This window comes from Periplaneta americana, chromosome 4 (genome assembly GCF_040183065.1).
Source record: "Periplaneta americana isolate PAMFEO1 chromosome 4, P.americana_PAMFEO1_priV1, whole genome shotgun sequence".
Taxonomy (NCBI): Eukaryota; Metazoa; Arthropoda; class Insecta; order Blattodea; family Blattidae; genus Periplaneta; species Periplaneta americana.
The window spans coordinates 166,462,255-166,480,301 of NC_091120.1; the positions used below are offsets into that span (position 1 = coordinate 166,462,255).

An 18,047-nucleotide genomic window follows, 5' to 3' on the forward strand; every position below is an offset into this window, starting at 1 on the left:
TGAACTGGTATAAACCATACAGCTCGCGTCACCGTTTTTGGCGTGTGAAAAAAGTAATGGGAACGTTAAGGGCGAGTGTTTTACATTTGCTGCAGTCAGTAGGATAAGTATTAAATAGACGATGGACTGAGCAGCAAGAGGTGGAAATAGTGGGATTAGGGTAGTTTTTTAAACTATACTGCAAAGAAGTGTTATTTGTAATGATTGTTAATGGTGGCACCGTATATGTCAAAATGTGAGGTCCACCATTAGATATAAAAATGCTGTGACGAAATATATATATCATATCATATCATATCATATCATATCATATCATATCATATCATATTCTTTCCTTCCTTTCTCCTTTTTGTTCTCTTTATCAGCAGATGAATTTATTATCATAGCCTTTTTATTGTGAATTTTATTTAATATTCGTATTTCTTTTCTTTTTTATTATTATTTTATTACATTCCATTTTGTTATATTCTTCCTTACGTTTTCTATATTAACCATTTGTACTAAATGAGTTGCTTTTACTATATTCCAATGTATTTTACTTTCTTTTTTCTATTATGGTATTATTTTCATGTTGTTTAGTGTCGATTTTATTATGATATTATTATTATTTTTTTTTTGTAATACCGGTATGTTAGTAGTCTGTTCTTTAACTTTTTGTTAAATTTTAACTGCTTGTATACTTTGTGACCTGGTAGAGTGTAAGAGAAGGCCCTATGGCCTTAACTCTGCCAGTATAAATAAAGAATTATTATTATTATTATTATTATTATTATTATTATTATTATTATCATATCATATCATATCATATATTATTTATTAATATGATTAATTACGCTCAAATTTCAATTAACACTACCTAGTAACTTTCATTTCATGAACACTGTCATCTTCTTCAAAGGCAAGTGATAACTGTTAGGAAGTATTGCCAGTTGGAATATTTGTCAGTACCAAAAGTCGAAACAAAGTTGGCAAAAAAAAATTCAATCTGACAACTAGAAAATCACTATAACCCACTAGCATATGTAGTAACATGGAGAAAATAGTTAGGTTTCACCCTTAAGGCATAAAGTAAGAAGACTGACTATATTTAGGGTTTCTTATATGCTAGAATAAACGTCTCAAAGATAATCAACACATTTTAAAAGTAACACACACATGAATAATAAAATCGCGATATGTGACCTTCTGACAATAAAGTTTATTATTTTTGCAACAAACAAACACAAACTAATGGAATGTATACATACATACGTAAAATTATTCACTGGCATCAATCCAACACATGGTATACATCTGTACCATGTTTGGAAATCTGTATTCTCTAGTTACGACTCACAGCCACTTAGAAGAAACTGGTAAGTAATAAATAGTATAACCCACTCATCAGCTGATAAGGGGAGCAGCAGAACGTCCAACCTGTAACCCAAGATTTGATACGACTTCTTTTCGAAACAGCCAAGACCACCCTGGAAAGAAAGGATTTGTGCTGTTGTCTTTATTTCAATAAAGAAACATATATTCCATTTCTTCTGATATAGAACCTTTCTATCTCTCAACAATTATTTTTTTCGTCTTTAAAATAGGCTGTTTTAAATCTTAAGAGCACCATAGGTGTTTAAATTATATTGTTGCAATGTTTTGACAATATGAAAATATTTTCTGCAAACAGTTGTTTCATATTTTCAGAAACTTGATAACCCAGTTGCAAGAAAAGAAACTCTATTAATTACAAGAGTGGTAAGGAAACTCCAACCTACTGACCATTTGCAGCCTACACAAGGATATTATAATATGGTTCGCCATCAAGTAAAGACATCTAGAATTCAATATATAACTGGTGAAATCATTAACAAACTGCAGGTGCATCCATCTCATTAAGACGTGAACTTGATTATGCTTCTTCTGTGAAAGTAATTTTTTGTATAATTGTTTCATAAACATTATATCCTGTGTAGTTGTAGTCTTGTACATAGTTTCACAGGATTTTCATTATTCCTCAATTCATGACTATTTTTAGAGACCCATAGGAAGAAAAATATACCTACCCTGATTCATAAGTTGATGATTAAAACTATCTTGTGGTAAGATTTATCAGATATGATAAATATAGAAGAACGAAGAGTCCAATAACAAAATTACAATAGTTTGAACACGTTAACAAAGTATAAAAATAAATGATTTGCGAGAAGTCATTTGAAAATAAAGACATCATTGCCTTAAATAGGAAAGAAAGAGTTATGGACTGGTTTTAGATCCCACCATTCATTTTTAAAGGGACACAATACAATCATAATATATAGATTTGAAAGATAAGGTATCATACGAACCATGTCTGTCATTTTAAAAACACAAAAAAGGTATATATGTATATGTGCATGGGGCTCAATGCCACTTTATGTCTTTAATATTTTAAAAGACTTAGGGTTCCAAATCTACGATTCTGATAAAATGTTAATCAAAATACTTAAGCACTCACTCCAGATACTTCAATATAATTTAATGGTTGATAATATACAGTGCAGAGACAGCGGAGTGTATGCTCTCACAACTGCAACTATGTTGGTAGCATCAGGCAGGCCGGGTCATTGCCATATTCTTGAGTGGCGGTTGTTTATCTAATGGTATCAGTTGAGGGTAGACGGGGTGTACTGCAATCTAATTGTGAGTGAGTAGTGGCTAAAAACTACTGGTGACAATACTTTCTATTGAAGAAAGAGCGTTTTTGGTGGAATACGTTTTTCACGAAGGTGATAAGTTTACGAAAAAAGTGAAACAGATTTTTCGTATGCGTTTTCCTAATTCCAGATGTCCAAATCACGATACTGTACGTGATTTGTTCAATAAATTCCTTGGAACCGGATCAGTTCTCAATGCACCAAGAAGTGGCAGGCCTACAATTTTAACGACAGAAAAACTTCATGAAATCTCGGCTATAATGTTGCGGAGTCCTACAAAATCAACGTGCAAATTAGCACAAGAGGTCGGAATCTCTAAGCGGGCAGCATATAAGGCTGTAAGAAGCGAACTTCAATTGTACCCCTATAAAATTACAGTGGTTCATGAATTAAAAGAAAGTGATAACAAAAAGAGAGTCTGCAAAATCTGCGGTATATGGTAATAACTCTAAACGATCACTGAACTTAAGATGAATATAATTAATTATGTGCAGTCGATTACGCAAGAAACATTAGTAAAAGTGTTTTCAATCAAATACGTGTAAAAGAGTGCCTTCAAGAACGAGGAAAACACTTCCAGCATCTGTTATGATTGTGGTGAGTACACAGTTTACGTTTCGTTCCTAGCGTAAGTTACAACTACTACCAACATAACTACAGTTGCTAGTTCATACACTCCGCTGTCTCCAGTGCTGAGAGACTTCCCTGGTGCACTATACTTGTCTTCATTCATGAAATTATATAAATACCCTGTATTAACCTACATATCAAAATATTGGAATATATTCTGGATCCTAGAGTGGTTACCCTCAATGGAGGGCACATGATTAAGATAAATAAATCCTTCTCACTCTCTCTCTCTCTCTCTCTCTCTCGCTCTCCCTCTCTCTACAGGAGATAATTGCTTAATATATCATCTGCATTGCATCAAAATACAAAAACTCTAGTCACTATGGAATATGTTGCAATCCTAAATCTTTTTAAAACTTATTGAAGTGTACTGGTTCGAACTAAGAAAATAAAAAAATGGGAGAAAACAAAAAAGGTTCAGCAAACCTACTGGAAGCAGTGGAAAATGAAATTACAAGTTAGCTTAAAAAAAGAAACAGTGAAAAAAATTCTTGCAAAAAATTCATGTCGAGATCAAGTCAGAAACAAAGAACAAACTTTGGAGAATAAAGTAAGAAATTAGAATTTTAAAAATTTTCATTTTGGAGTCGAAATAACTTTGTAAGATGATGGCAATGCTAACAATGATAGTGATGGTGGCGATGAAGAAGAAAAATTCAAATGCACTGTTCACAAAATACAAATTTGTGCTACAGCAAGAACCACAAAATCCATAAAAGATGTCTGGAATCTCAAGAAATATACAAATAAAAACAAGTCTATTAATTTAGGCTCAACTCACGTGGATCACAACTTTGCCAAAGCCCAGCATTAGATAACAACAACTTTGCGATTATTTTGCAGTTTTGTGTGGTTGTGCTGTGGACGGTCAGGAATTAGTACTGAATTATATGGAAACAGATGATACTAACTCACATGGACCAGAAACTGAAGTCACTGTCGACGTCTGTCGCAATGCATAGTCGGTATCACCCACAGCACAACCATAGAATTGTCGCTGTCGGTGGTCAAGCACAACTCACACGTGTGACACACCAACCACACTCCAACCACTCACTGCCGACACCATATCCTTGGAAACGACAAACGCTTTCTTGACAAATGGTGTGGTTGTCTGTGGTCGATATGGGCTCCAAGCGACCACAAAAAAGAAGTCCGTGTGTGATTGGTTCTGCCGATAGCACAACCACACAAAAACTTCAAAATAATCGCAAAGTTGTGGTCCGTGTGAGTTGAGCCTTATTGTTTTCCACTTGAATGAGTGTTTTATAAAAGCACAATCCCTGAAAAAAAAATTACCCATCATCACTGTTTTCTCTCAACTTTATAATGCTAGTACTTGCAAGCCAAGATGCATAAAGCAAAGGATAAAACATAACTGGCAGAAAAGCTATTAGTTTTCTTCAGTCCCTTCATAAAAATGTCCAACATCTCTGGCTACAAAATCAGTACCATATCGAAAAATTAGGGCTTACCCTTCCCCATTATCATATTTAGAAGTGTCTTGACTTGTTAACAACTTGGACACATCTGAAACTGTGAGAAAAATGTAACAGCTTTGCACTGTTAAGTCAGAAAAGCACATGGTTGTCTCACTTCTGCAGAATATTTCATATTTGCCTCTTATTACAAGAAACATAACTTACCATATTATTATGGTAAGGCTGTAGCTTGGAAGAATGACAGCTTTCGCCAATTAGAACAGTGGTTGTCAGCACTTACTGAAATGGGTAAAGGGTAAGGAGTGCAACGAAATATGCTCCGTCATACAGAAGGGAGAGAGAGAGACAGCATGCCCGCCAGCAGCCACGAATGCTTATGATGGGACATTGTACTTTTAGAAAACAGAGGTACAGGATGGAACTCTTGGGACAGAAGCCCCAAGTATTCATTTTGTAGAACAAGACATCATCTAGTATGTAATATGAATATGATTAATTGATTCTGTCCCACTAAAGGAAGAGCAAGCACAAAGGATTCTTTAAAACTGAAGAGCTGATCTAATTCACCTCTATTTCTATCAAATTTCGATTTGTGTTTTCATTAAGTTTTACATCCACAATGTATGTACAGCGGGTGTTCAACAGTGCGTAGTATAAGTTGCACAAGATAAATCTATTTTTTTAAATAGAACGTCAGTTCAACAGAAGTGTTTATAGTAAGATTGAAAATTAAATTATACATAACCTTACACGTAAGAAGTAACATGGCACTATATAAAATGACATGATGTGTTACTGTATGCAAGAGAAAACCCCTTCATTCCCGAAAATGTGAAACACTGCGTGCTTATGTTCATTTCATGTCAAACAATCATTATCTCAAAACTCAACGCAAAATAAATCAATAAGAATTCAAAGAAATTAAATTCAGGTTAACGCAGAAACCTATCTTGTACGTAACGCAAATAAGTCAAAGTTAAGAATTGTACACCTGGTATAATACAATGCCAGAATCATCTCCAAATACTCACTCAATAGTATCTTACCATTCTAACTTTCATACGTAAAATTCAATTAATTAAAAACATAATATTTCAATTGAAGTCGAAAAAAGAAAACCTATGTCTTCGCAAGGCAAAGATTCAGTTCTTGCAGCAGTGGCAATATCACAATTACCGAACCTGGTTTGTCGTGGAGAATGTCAGCCTATTTATTAGGCTTTGTGATTGTTTTCTACAGTCTGTGTTTGCAGATATGCACCACTCAGGACAGTCTGGTACAACTGCTCTGTTTTGAAGTGGATTCCCACTTCTAAAAAGTGATTTAAAAGCCAGCTGATCTATACTGGAACACCTGATATGGATCATACGGTGTCTGCTGAGGATTGTTATATTGTCGTTGTGGTCTTGTCTGGATATCGGCACGCAAGATCACCACACCTGCAATAAAGATATCAATATTGTAATGTTCGAAGGACAATAAAAAACCAGTAGGTTTATTGGTTATAGATCACCATAATGCACTGAGCCAGAAAAAGGAAACGATCACAATTTCTTAGCCAAAAGGAGAATAGGTATCACAGGTTAGTTAGCAAGTAGGTCATAAAAAGTGGCAGGGGATTCTCGAATCTCTATAACTGCGTGAAATATTTAATGCTGTTTGTGACTGTTATTGTGAGCATGACTGGGATTGTAAGGATGTTTGCGATTTTAAATAAAAGTTTGATATTTCTTTTTATTTCTGTCTTCATACTCCCTGCATTTAAATTCAACGAAGCCTTCTCATTACAGTCATGGTCCCTTTGAATGATGCCTGAAAATAGCTATTAATCCTTTGCGTATTTGTTTTTTAAAATAATGTGTTTAATCTGTACCTACAGTCAGTGTATTGTTATTAGTATCTCTTTGTTGTTACCTATTGCTTTAAAAAGAATGTGTTTAATTTGTAATCTTAAGTCATTTTTTCTACTATTCCTTTCTGTACTGTTTACATTTGTTTTTAAATCTTTTGTATTGCCCCTACCATAATATATTGCCCTTCAAGAATTTCGGTATTCGTTAGTTGTAAGTCATTACTTGTGTTATATTTTAATTATTGTAATTGTTCCTGAATCATGTACCGTAAAGTGGGGTGACTTTGAACAGTAATTTAGCGCCTTTCTAAATTAAATGCTGTACCCAACTGCGAAAAATTAAATGCTATACCCAATTGCGAAAAATTAAATGCTATACCCAATTGCGAAAAATCGCAATAGGGTACAGCATTTAATTTAGAAAGGCGCTAAATTACTGTTCAAAGTCACCCCACTTTATGGTATGTACTTGTAACCGTAAATCATTGCTTGTAATATCTCTTTATTGCTCTTAACTGTTTCATTGTTCATGAATTAAGTATTAATTTGAAAGTGAAAGTGAAACTTTGTTTTATTAATCTACTATTGATTATCTTCTTAAGATCGTGATTTACTCTGAAACGGTTAGACATTCTTGTATACCTTTAATATTGATTATTCCTCAAACATCTCATTAATCTTTAACAGGAGCCATTCTTTCACTAATGTGCATGTTTCTACATAATTCATGTAAATTGTAACTGTGATCCATTATTTTATGTTATCACTTTACTATTGTTTATTGGTTATAAAATATGTATTTTGATGCCAACTATAACCCTAATACGCCTCAGAGTGAAATAGGGTTTATTAAATTGAATAATAAAAAAAAAAAGCCTTCTCATTAACTACTTCATAATCGCCTCTTCATTCCATGAGGCTTAGTGTCGAGACAACAATACAATTGACAGTCGAAACAATTCACACATCAATATGACGCCAATAATATTCCGTGTCCCGCTTGGAGGGATCGAGAAATAAATGCTCACCATTTAAAATCAGATGAAGATACTGTTTTGATTTACATCTGACAAGATGCAGAAACTGTCAAAGTTTATGCACCAATGGCTTAAAAACAGTTGCATGCGCATGCGCACTAACGTTTATCATGCAAACAACCCTGGCGCCACTCAGTAGAGCATTCCGTCATTGGACCATTCTCCTTCATCGAGATGACAATCAAAGGGAATGTGTATCTGGACATGTGCAGAACTTTTGTTGTTAATCAACTCGTCCAGGATCGGTTTTTCAGCAACATGGGGCTCCACCCCATTACTATGGAGCAGTGCGTGGCTTTTTGAATGCAAACTTTCACAATAGGTTGATCGGAAAGGAGAACCCTTGCCTGGCCACCTAGGTCACCCGATTTGACGCCCACTGACCTTTTTCTGGGGCTTTATGACTAATATTGTGTACCAACATGGTACAGTTGACACTTTGGAAAAACTGAGACAACGCATTATAAATGCAGCTGCGCTAATCACTCCACAAATGTTATGGAACACTTGGCAGAAGGCTGAGTATCTTTTGGATGTCTTCACGGTAGCTCGAGGCGCACACATCGAGTTGCACTGGCCATTCTCCGAAACTCGGAGAGTTTTTACATCAAGTTGTACAAAAAGTTATGTTATAAAACCAATATTTATACTATAAATTGGATGCACTTATGCAATATGGAACCAACCACCATTTTATGAATATCTGGATTTCTATTGCAAAATGTGTCTTAATGTCTATAGTTTCTTATACAAAATAGAACCAACTCCTATCTGTAACGTGCTGCCCTATAGAGAGATCTGAACCAACCACCAAAAACAGAATCCATAGTGCAGTGTTCTGCAATTTAGGACCAACTCCAAGCTGTCAGTTCCCATGTTTGTTTTGTGTAAATATGGGAGTTTGAATACAATTTTTTGCTAATAGGAGTGATATATTATATTATATTATATTATATTATATTATATTATATTATAGCTATTATATTATAGCAACAAGAGTAATGTTAATGTATCAAAGAAAGTTGTAGAACCGAAGATGTTTAGGTATCAAATATGTAACTACAGAAGAAAATCCAATGAATTTTTATTTTAATAGGTTATTTTACGACGCTTTATTAACAGCTTAGGTTATTTAGCGTCTGAATGAGATGAAGGTGATTATGCCGGTGAAATGAGCCCAGGATGCAACACCGAAAGTTATCCAGCATTTGCTCATATTGGGTTGAGGGAAAACCCCGGAAAAACCTCAACCAGGTAACTTGCCCCGATCGGGAATCGAACCTGGGTCACCTGGTTTCACGGCCAGACGCGCTAGCCGTTACTCCACAGGTGTGGACAGGATGATGTTGATGGAATCAATGGTCCCCTTGACTTCACCTTGGAATGATAAGTCAATGTATGAACAAATGCTAATGAATATATATTTTTTAAATTTTATTTGTAATCCCACAATTAGTGTCTCGGATGTTTAGTTTTCCAATAATAAAGTGTTAAACATGGATTTGAATTAGAATGTTGCCTCATCTCTCTCTCATTTGAATCACAGAAGTAGGAACCAAGTGCCAATATCCATTTTTGCAATAAGCAATATGGAACCAACTCCAATGTTGCCCTTCTACTCTGTGTGACTCAAATACTGATGCGAGCTGCACCATTGATCTGAAAGAGCATTTCAGAATGTTAATAATGCAATCATTACTTTCGTAATAGTATTGATGTAAAATTTTATTTGTAACGATTTGCTAAAACAGCTGTAGCTCAAAAGTTGTATTTTAGACTTGGTTCCATATTGCATAAGTGCATCCAATTAGCACTTATTTCTCGATCCCTCTACGCGGGATACGGTGTATATGTCATTACAGAAAAATGGATCAATTTTGAAACTAATACCATAGTTAAGACTGTAGAATAATATACTATGTTAAATTAAATATTTTTGTCTTTATACATCCCGCATTTACTAATCACCCTAATACTGTATGATTAATAATTTTTTACTATGTTAAAATTAAGTTTACTATTTCATTAAAAATATATAAAGCAACGTCGACATTATTGTAAAAACTGCCTATATGAAGAGACAACATCCCAGGTGGCTGGGTGATTTCTTTCAGGAAATGCTGCAATGTACAGATACGGAAATAAAATTTGGAGCTCCAATACTGTGCAAGTTTCGTTTGCAGCACACTGCACATGAGCAGTAAACAAGGGCCCCTGTATATATGCTGCTTATGGACAGTCCTGCGAAATTGTTGCCTACATACAGGTGGACTCCCATCAAGACATGCTCCAAATTCTAATTCCGAATCTGTACATAACCTCTTAAAATATAAAAACAAATGAGGCTGTTTTTTATGTCAGAATCTCCCACATTACAGTGGTTTACCGTCATACCCACCAGGCACAGCTTTGCTGAGAGTGCTACTCCATTGGACAGGTGCAGACTTATCACGGGGAGTTGATATAATGATAAATGAGAAGTGATGATGGAGAAATGAAGCATTGGGAAGGAGTGGGGTCACGGCCCTTGAAATTGGTAGTATCCCAGCATTCACCTGAACAGACTTAGGAAACCACAAAAACCCAAATCAGGGTAGCCAGACCCCAGGATCAAACCCCGATCCTCCCAAATGAAAGATTCGAATGATAACAATTACACCACTGTGCTAGATTATTTTCCCCTCTTCTCTTTCAAAATATCAGTTGGAGCAAGCAAAACAATACTTGATGCTGAAGTCAAAGCCATTCAAATAGCTTCAAAATCCTTCAAAATAATCCCCCAAGACTTTCACACATCTTTGCCAACGACGATGCAGGCGCTGAATATCATCGGCTGTGTGCGATTCATCTATGTGTACCACCTTTTGTCGAAACGCTGTTAAGATGTCCTCCCTGTTTGCAAACCACAACCATGCAGTGGTTTCTTCAATTGCGGAATGAGAAAGTCGCATGGACTGAGATCAGGCGAGTAGGGAGGGTGTCCCAAAGCACTATCACCCAATGCTCCTCATAGCTCAGAATGACACCGACGAGCATTTCTGCCATGAAGAACTGCCTCTAGCATACTAACTTTTGCGTGTGCTGTCAACTAGCCACCACTGCACAAGACGCAATTTGGTGGTAGTATCCCGTACAATGTACAACAGGTTTTAAAACGTATATACTGAACTAACCACATTTTCGGTTATTCAGAGGATATAACATAGTTGCCATGACTTATGAAATGACCCTCGTATTTGAACAAACTACATTGACTTTCTATCTTCTTTAATCAAGTTACTCGTAACAGCTAAAATTATTCAACTTAACAAGTACACATAGACAAGAGTTAATTCACTTATTTGAACAAACTAAACCGATGAAATCACTTCAGTACTAGACCTGAGTAGCAATGGCATAACTGTACTGTACAGTGAAGCCAGAAGGCAACTCATGAAACAATTATTAATCCTTAATGCCAATGGACAATTCAACTTACTGGACAGATTTGGACAGGAGGAGGAGACCAAGGAGAATGAGTGATGATTGATACAAAAATTCTCTACAGCTCGACCAAGTTAAGTCTGCGAGCCGAGAGGGGAAGTTGGAGGCAGTTCTGTAGTGAAAGGAGGCAGTAACGAGAGGAGACCAGTACAGTCTCATATGACAGCAAAGTTTTCCTACTGTGCTTCAGTTCATAGAGCGGTAACAATTTAAGACGCTTTGAAATAGATTGTACTTCTACTTCTGCTTGACAGTGAGGTTTGGCGTTCTGATTGGCAAGTGTGGGCGTAGGAGAGAAAGTTGCATGAGGGGAGAGACTGGGAGACAGTGTAACTGTTGCCTTTATCTGAAGACAAGGACAAAAAATGCGTGCACTCCGTAATGTATTTTAAACGATATGCACACGTTGAAATGTGAGCGTCAAGTGACCTATGTGGCAACTGTGTTTTGCCTCTACATTCCATCCCGATATCGCCACTTGCAGACTTGACTTGGACAAGCTGTACTTGCGTCTTACCCTTTCCAAAACATTTGGAAACTGTATGGTAGTTCCAAATTTAAGAACACACTATAGAGAAGGTCCCATATTTTGAGAGAATTGCATATTGTTGCTGCGCTTCCAAAATCCAATATGTGCATTTAAACAAATTTTTCAGGAGAAAGAAAAAAGAACTATCACTTTTAATTCCCTTGATTTTCAAAGCCACTTTTGGTATAATTTCAATCATTAAATAAAAAATGATGAAATTATACTGAAAGTAGTTTTGAAAGACAAGGAAATTGAAAGTGACGCTTTTTTCTTTCTCTTAAAAATCTGTTTAAATGTACATTAGCATTGGGGGTGCAGCAACGATATTTAGATTTATCTTTCACACCTTTCATAAACAAAGTAATAATTCAACTTTTGTTTTATATCCTAGAGAAAGAAAGAAAGAAAGAAAGAAAGAAAGAAGGTAGGAAGGAAGGAAAGAAGGAAAAAAAGAAAGAAAGAAGGAAAGGAAGAAAAGAAAGAAAGAAGGAAAAGAAGAAAGAAGGAAAGGAAGAAAGGAAAGAAAGAAGGAAAAGAAGAAAGAAGGAAAGAAAGAAAGAAGGAAAGGAAGAAAGAAAGAAAGAAGGAAAGAAGAAAAGAAAGAAAGGAAGAAAAAAGAAAGAAAGAAAGAAGGAAAGGAAGGAAGAAAGAAAGGAAGAAAGAAAGCAGGAAAGAAAGAACGAAGAAAAGAAAGAAAGAAGGAAAGGAAGAAAAGAAAGAAAGAAGGAAAGGAAGAAAGAAGGAAAGAAAGAAAGGAAGAAAGAAGGAAAGTAAGAAAGAAAGAAGGAAAGTAAGAAAGAAAGAAGGAAAGTAAGAAATAAAGAAGAAAGAAAGAAGGAAACAAAGGAAGGAAAGAAAGAAACAAAGGAAGGAAAGAAAGAAAGTTAACAAATATTCATCATTATTTCAAATAAGATGAAAATTGTAAGCACCAAATATACTCACCAGATGGATTTACTTTAACTTTGATTTTAGTTTGTGGAGTCAGAAGACCGTAGTTTACATCTTCATACAGATCCTATGAAAAAACAAAATTACAGAAAACGACGTGAGTAAAGTAAGCAATGAATATGTCAACAACGTCAAGCCATAATTGTAGGAAATAAGTAAGTTCTCTTCCACAACAACATTCCACAAATCCCTTAAAGTCACAATTTAACCTGCACATGTAGTCAGAGTTCAAAAATTTAAGCATTAAATGGTGTTTTACCTCAACATTGTAGCCACCAGGAAAGGAGAGACCCAGTTCTCGCAGTGTGACAGCAACATCAGATGGTGTGCCATCTGTACGGCGGTTTAGGAAAGCCACAGCATATGAAAAATAGTTCTGGTACACTGGAGTTATTGGTCTGGCCCAGATTTCAATGCCATTGTGCTGAAATATAATTGCAAAGGGGTAACTTCGACAACACAGTCAATGCAATGTTCATGAACCTTACCTCCACCTTTCACTCGCTCCTAAGGCCCGCTCCCACTTAGCGGAATCGAATCGAACAGAATTTCTCTTCACAATGTATTTAAATGGAAGATAGCAGAAAGCCGCACGTCAAATCGAATTGAATCGAACAGAACAGAATTCAGGAGCTAGAATATTTATTCCACTGCCAGAATAGAATTTCTTGTTTTGGGTATGATCGTAAGTTCTCGTGAAGCCTTAGTGAAAAAACAAATAAACCACATCAATTCTTGGCGGCTTAATTTGTTTACTATTGAAAGTTATTGCTGAAATAGTACATATACAAAAATCACAATGTAATATGAATGAAGAAAAATTAATAAATCTTGTGTAGAATTACTCTCTTTCATATGACAAAACACAAAAGTACTAGATGTGAGCGGCAGCAGACTTTTCGTTTTGATTCCGCTAAGTGGGAGCGGGCCTTCAGTCTTTCTAATAGAAGAACGTGTGTGTGTGTGTGTTTGTTTATTCAATGCCTACCCATTTCACTTGCGTGATTCGGGTTCTACATATTGTGGATAGATGTCAGGACTGTGACCCAATTTCAAGTTGCACACCACTTTGGTGAGTCATGCTATGCATGATATGTATCTGTGGAGAATTATGTCGTGTATTAGGGTGAGTGTATGAATAAGTGTTCGTGTAAGTGTAGTGTAAAGAATGGGTGAGAATGATGATGAAGATGAGGAAGGGTGAAGGAGCAACCCAGTGCCGGCACATAGCCTACCCTTGTCGAGTAGCACAAAGGAGGCCGCCAGGCTTAATGTTCCCATCCAACGGATGAATCACTATCAACAGAGACATATGACTTCTCTTCATATGCTTTGTGAAGTGATTTGGCAATTAACCCAGACATACTGATGCAATATCTAGTAATAAGAAGTTGTGCACTGCCATCTCTCCTATTTTTTGACCCTGCTGGGAATTGAACCTGAGCCAGCTACACAGGAGGCAGATGTGCTACCACATAGGTAACTCGACGGACTCTAATAAAAGAGCAGTGCAGCGAAGTGAAGTTTGGCATGATGTGATGTATTGCAGTATCGTATTGCATTGTATTTTGTTACACAGTCTTCCGTATTGTGTTGCTTTCGATGTATTTTGTTGTGTTGTGTTCATTCAGAAACAACTAAGTAAACTAAAAGAACTCCGAAAGGAAATAACATTTCAATGGATACCTAGTCGTTGTGGTATACCTGGAAACGAAAAAATCGATAATATTGCAAAACAGGCAACATATTTGCAACCAAGACCTCTTCAAGTGATATCTCTATCCAATGCTTTTGCTTCAGTAAAGTCTCATTTTACAAACCTATGGATCAACAATTGGCTCTCTTCTGACAAAAGAAAAATTTTACAGTCTGTACAAAAGAAACCAAATGACCTGGAAATGTACAAAAACTTGCCCAGACATGTTCAAACATTTTTAACAAGAGCCAGAACAGGTCACATTGTCACTCAATTGTACCTACACCGATTTCACATTTCTGATAATCCTACTTGTCTGTGGTGTAATAATCATGATGAAGATCTGGAACACATTCTTCTATACTGTCCATCCATAAACCACAAAAGAAGTAAATTAAAATCATCAGTACCAGCTGCAGAAGACACAGCCCTGCAGTATATATTGACTACACCCCACCTCTGGCTACTAGCAACAGGCATCTATAATGAACACCGATCAAAATACCCCTCATTTCTCGTGAAAAACAATAAGTGAATAGACTACAGTGGACTTTATGTTGTTAGCAAACAGCTGGATATATTAAGAAGATTGATTTCTGATTTCATTTGTGTTAGGTATGTCGCAAAGTTCGGCCTTTTTCATCGTGTCTTTCTGTAGTTGTGTTCTGTCCACTGATTTTGTGGTCTATTGCATTGTCTTCCTGAATCTTTCCAACATCAGCTCTGTGTTCCTTTAAGTTGTGTCCTGTTTGTTGCACTGTGTTATGCTGTCTTGCCTTGAGCTGTTGCGCTGTGTAGCTCTGTACTGTGCTTTGTCTTATTGTATAGTGATGTTGTGCTATTTCGTTACACAGTGTTTCTCTGCTGTATTTGTTAAGGCCTCGCCACAGCAACGCAAAATATTCGTAGCGGTGGCGGCAACGAATATTTCGCGTGTACAGCGGTAACGAAATTAGAGATATATTAATAAAATCAGAGGCCATTTACATCTCATAATTTATCGACCTCAAGTATAGTAATTACAGCCGCAAGTATAGTAATTACAGCCAATAACTCCAACACATTCCAATCTTCAACAGAGGAAATTCTCTTCAAAATATGTGACTGGTTCTCAGTCAATAAATTGGTATTAAATTGTAACAAAACTAACATAATTCAATTTAAATCCTGTCCAAATTCAACCTCGCAAATTTCTAGCGCAATAATTAACAATAGATCCCTATTAGAAACAACAACAACAACCAAATTTCTTGTCTTAAAAATCGATATGTGTTAAATTGGAAAAATCATATTAAATAAATTATCCCCAAACTAAATTCAGCTTGTTTTGCTATTAGATCTATGCACAAGATAGTAAATATTAATACCTTAAAAACAATATACAGTACTTTGCATACTTCCACTTAGTAATGAGTTTTGGAATAATATTCTGGGGAAATTCCACAGATAGTAACAGTATATTTCTATTACAAAAAAGAGTAATTAGAATAATAGTAGGTGCCAAATCTAGGGAATCGTGAAGGACTATTTAAAAAAACTACAAATAATGCCCATGGTTTGTCAGTATATCTTTTCATTAATAATCTTCCTCATATGTACCGTGAAAACTTTGTAACTAATTCAACAGTTCATAGCATAAATACACGCCAAAAAATGACTTTCATACTCCATCAGCAAGTCTATCGTGCTATCAAAAAGGAGTGCGTTATATGGCAGTAAAAATTTTTAATAGCCTCCCTATCGATATAAAAAATGAAACTCAAAACATAAGATTATTTAGGGCCAAATTAAAGAAGTACTTAATTTCTCACGCCTTCTATTCTGTAGGTGAATTCATGACATTCAATAACACTTCCTGAAATTGATACTAAAACTATGTGTTGTACTAGTAGACTACTGTATATTGTAAATCTCGTCTGTATATATTTCATCTAGACTGTGACTATAAATTAAGACTTTATAATAGGCCTAGTATTAAGTTTTTTGACTTGTTCCATATTCTAGCTGTAAAGCAATGTGTGAATACCATGGAATATTAATAAATACAATACAATACAAGTCTTATCTTTAGAAAAATATGAATGTGTAAAACAATAATTCTTGCACTACCGAATCTCCCAGAAATAAAATAAAAGTTCGATTACAATGCATGAATCCCCTCACTTGAAACTAGACAGGACACATGGTCGGACTCACATGACATGGTATTAGTACTATTAATAATGGATACACATTTATTAATGCGTACTGTATCAGGCATGTCTGCCAAAAGGAAGGAGTTCATTTGAGCAGGTGAGGTTTTTGCCATGATTTTTGCATGACGAAACAAATTATTCATTACTGCTGCAGGAAGTTCGTTTCTCTACTGAATACACTTACAGTTGCTCTCTATTAATTCTCACCTTGTATATTCTTCGACCCTGATAGCCCAAGGGATCTTGGTCCACTGCAATGATCTTCCTGTTCTGGAGGATGGCCTTGTACTCAGGTCTGATGGTCCGCAGATCGACAGACATGAGAAGTGGGGCAGCAAGGATGGCCCATAGTGCCATCTGGGTCTTGCTCTGCTCATAACTCAGTCCGAAGTTCCCAATGATCAACTGCACAAAGACACATCAAGTTACTGGACTTCATTACTTCAGCAGCAGATGTAACAAGAAAAGAGAAGAATTATTCTACATCAAACGCCGGGAAAGCCTCAAGTCATACAAGAAAAGAGAAGCTATTATTTGTATATCCAATGACGAGTATTTGACTTTGTGTCATTCATCTAAGCATTTTCCTCTAAAGGTAAGCGTTCACTACATCGTATCGCCCTCCTCGTACGAATCGCACGCAACGGATATTTTAAGTGCAGTGCGTTCACTGTATCTCATCGCCTCATCGGATTCCCCTATCAGCTGTTTAAAACATGACGTCGTACGATATTGACATTGCTGAAAACAGAGGAGTTGAGGTTAGGTCTATTGGTTATGCTATTAGCGAATAAGAATTTGTAATTGCTTCCTGCGTCTTAATTGAAGAGGAAGAAACGAAAGAAATATTGGTTACATAATATATATGTAAGGAATGACTTGATTACTATAATGGGAATGCCTCAAATTATACTGGGTGTTCATTTCAAAGTGTGTCATGACGTCACTGTTGTTGGGTCACCGATTTGAAGCGAGTTTCAGTTTATATGTTAGAGAAGTTGCCTATTATTTAAGGCGTTCTTCAATCTGAACTTGAGAACATGTACGGTATAACTTGAACGTCGTAGCAACAGATGGCGGTCTGTACGGTCTGTGTGCTACCATAACCTCTTTCGAACTGTGTTTTGCGCCGGCAAGTCGTACGCAGGGTATTTGTTATCATCGGTTGCGTACGGTAACATTCCACAACACAAATCAAATGCTCCGTGTCCATGTTGACCGTCGAAGTTAATGTCAACAAATACGTAAGTAATCGTCTTAACCCTCTCCCCATATCCCGACAGTGCGTATTTCCAAACAGTTCACATTCCTGCCACTACCGGCGTTACTGTACGTATCGGCACGTACTCTTCAGAATGAACGCCGTACTTGCTAGCCAACTTCTCTGCCTCTTAGATTATACACCTGAGCTGCGGAAGTGTAGGAAGATTGAATTCTCTAGGCTCATCAGCTAGCCACATGACGGCATACAGCGAGCCAAGACACATTTTGAACTGAACACCCAGTATAATTCTTCGCAGTTTTCTACAAGCGAAATAAGTTTTCCGCCTGCCATTT

General features: G+C 36.2%; 1 protein-coding gene across 4 annotated transcripts in view; it reads right to left on the reverse strand.

The window, feature by feature from the left end:
* Positions 1 to 324: 324 nt before the first annotated feature.
* The window catches only part of LOC138698400 (alpha-N-acetylgalactosaminidase-like), a 95,215-nt gene continuing 77,492 nt past the window's right edge, over positions 325 to 18,047 (reverse strand). For all 4 annotated transcript variants that reach the window (XM_069824276.1, XM_069824275.1, XM_069824274.1 and 1 more), the window contains exons 7-10: positions 16,698 to 16,895; positions 12,859 to 13,023; positions 12,594 to 12,666; positions 325 to 6,186 (exon numbers count right to left, since the gene is read on the reverse strand). In XM_069824276.1, the coding sequence (XP_069680377.1) occupies positions 6,071 to 6,186; positions 12,594 to 12,666; positions 12,859 to 13,023; positions 16,698 to 16,895 (552 nt within the window). In that variant the 3' untranslated portion in view covers positions 325 to 6,070. The remainder of the gene's footprint in view (positions 6,187 to 12,593; positions 12,667 to 12,858; positions 13,024 to 16,697; positions 16,896 to 18,047) is intronic.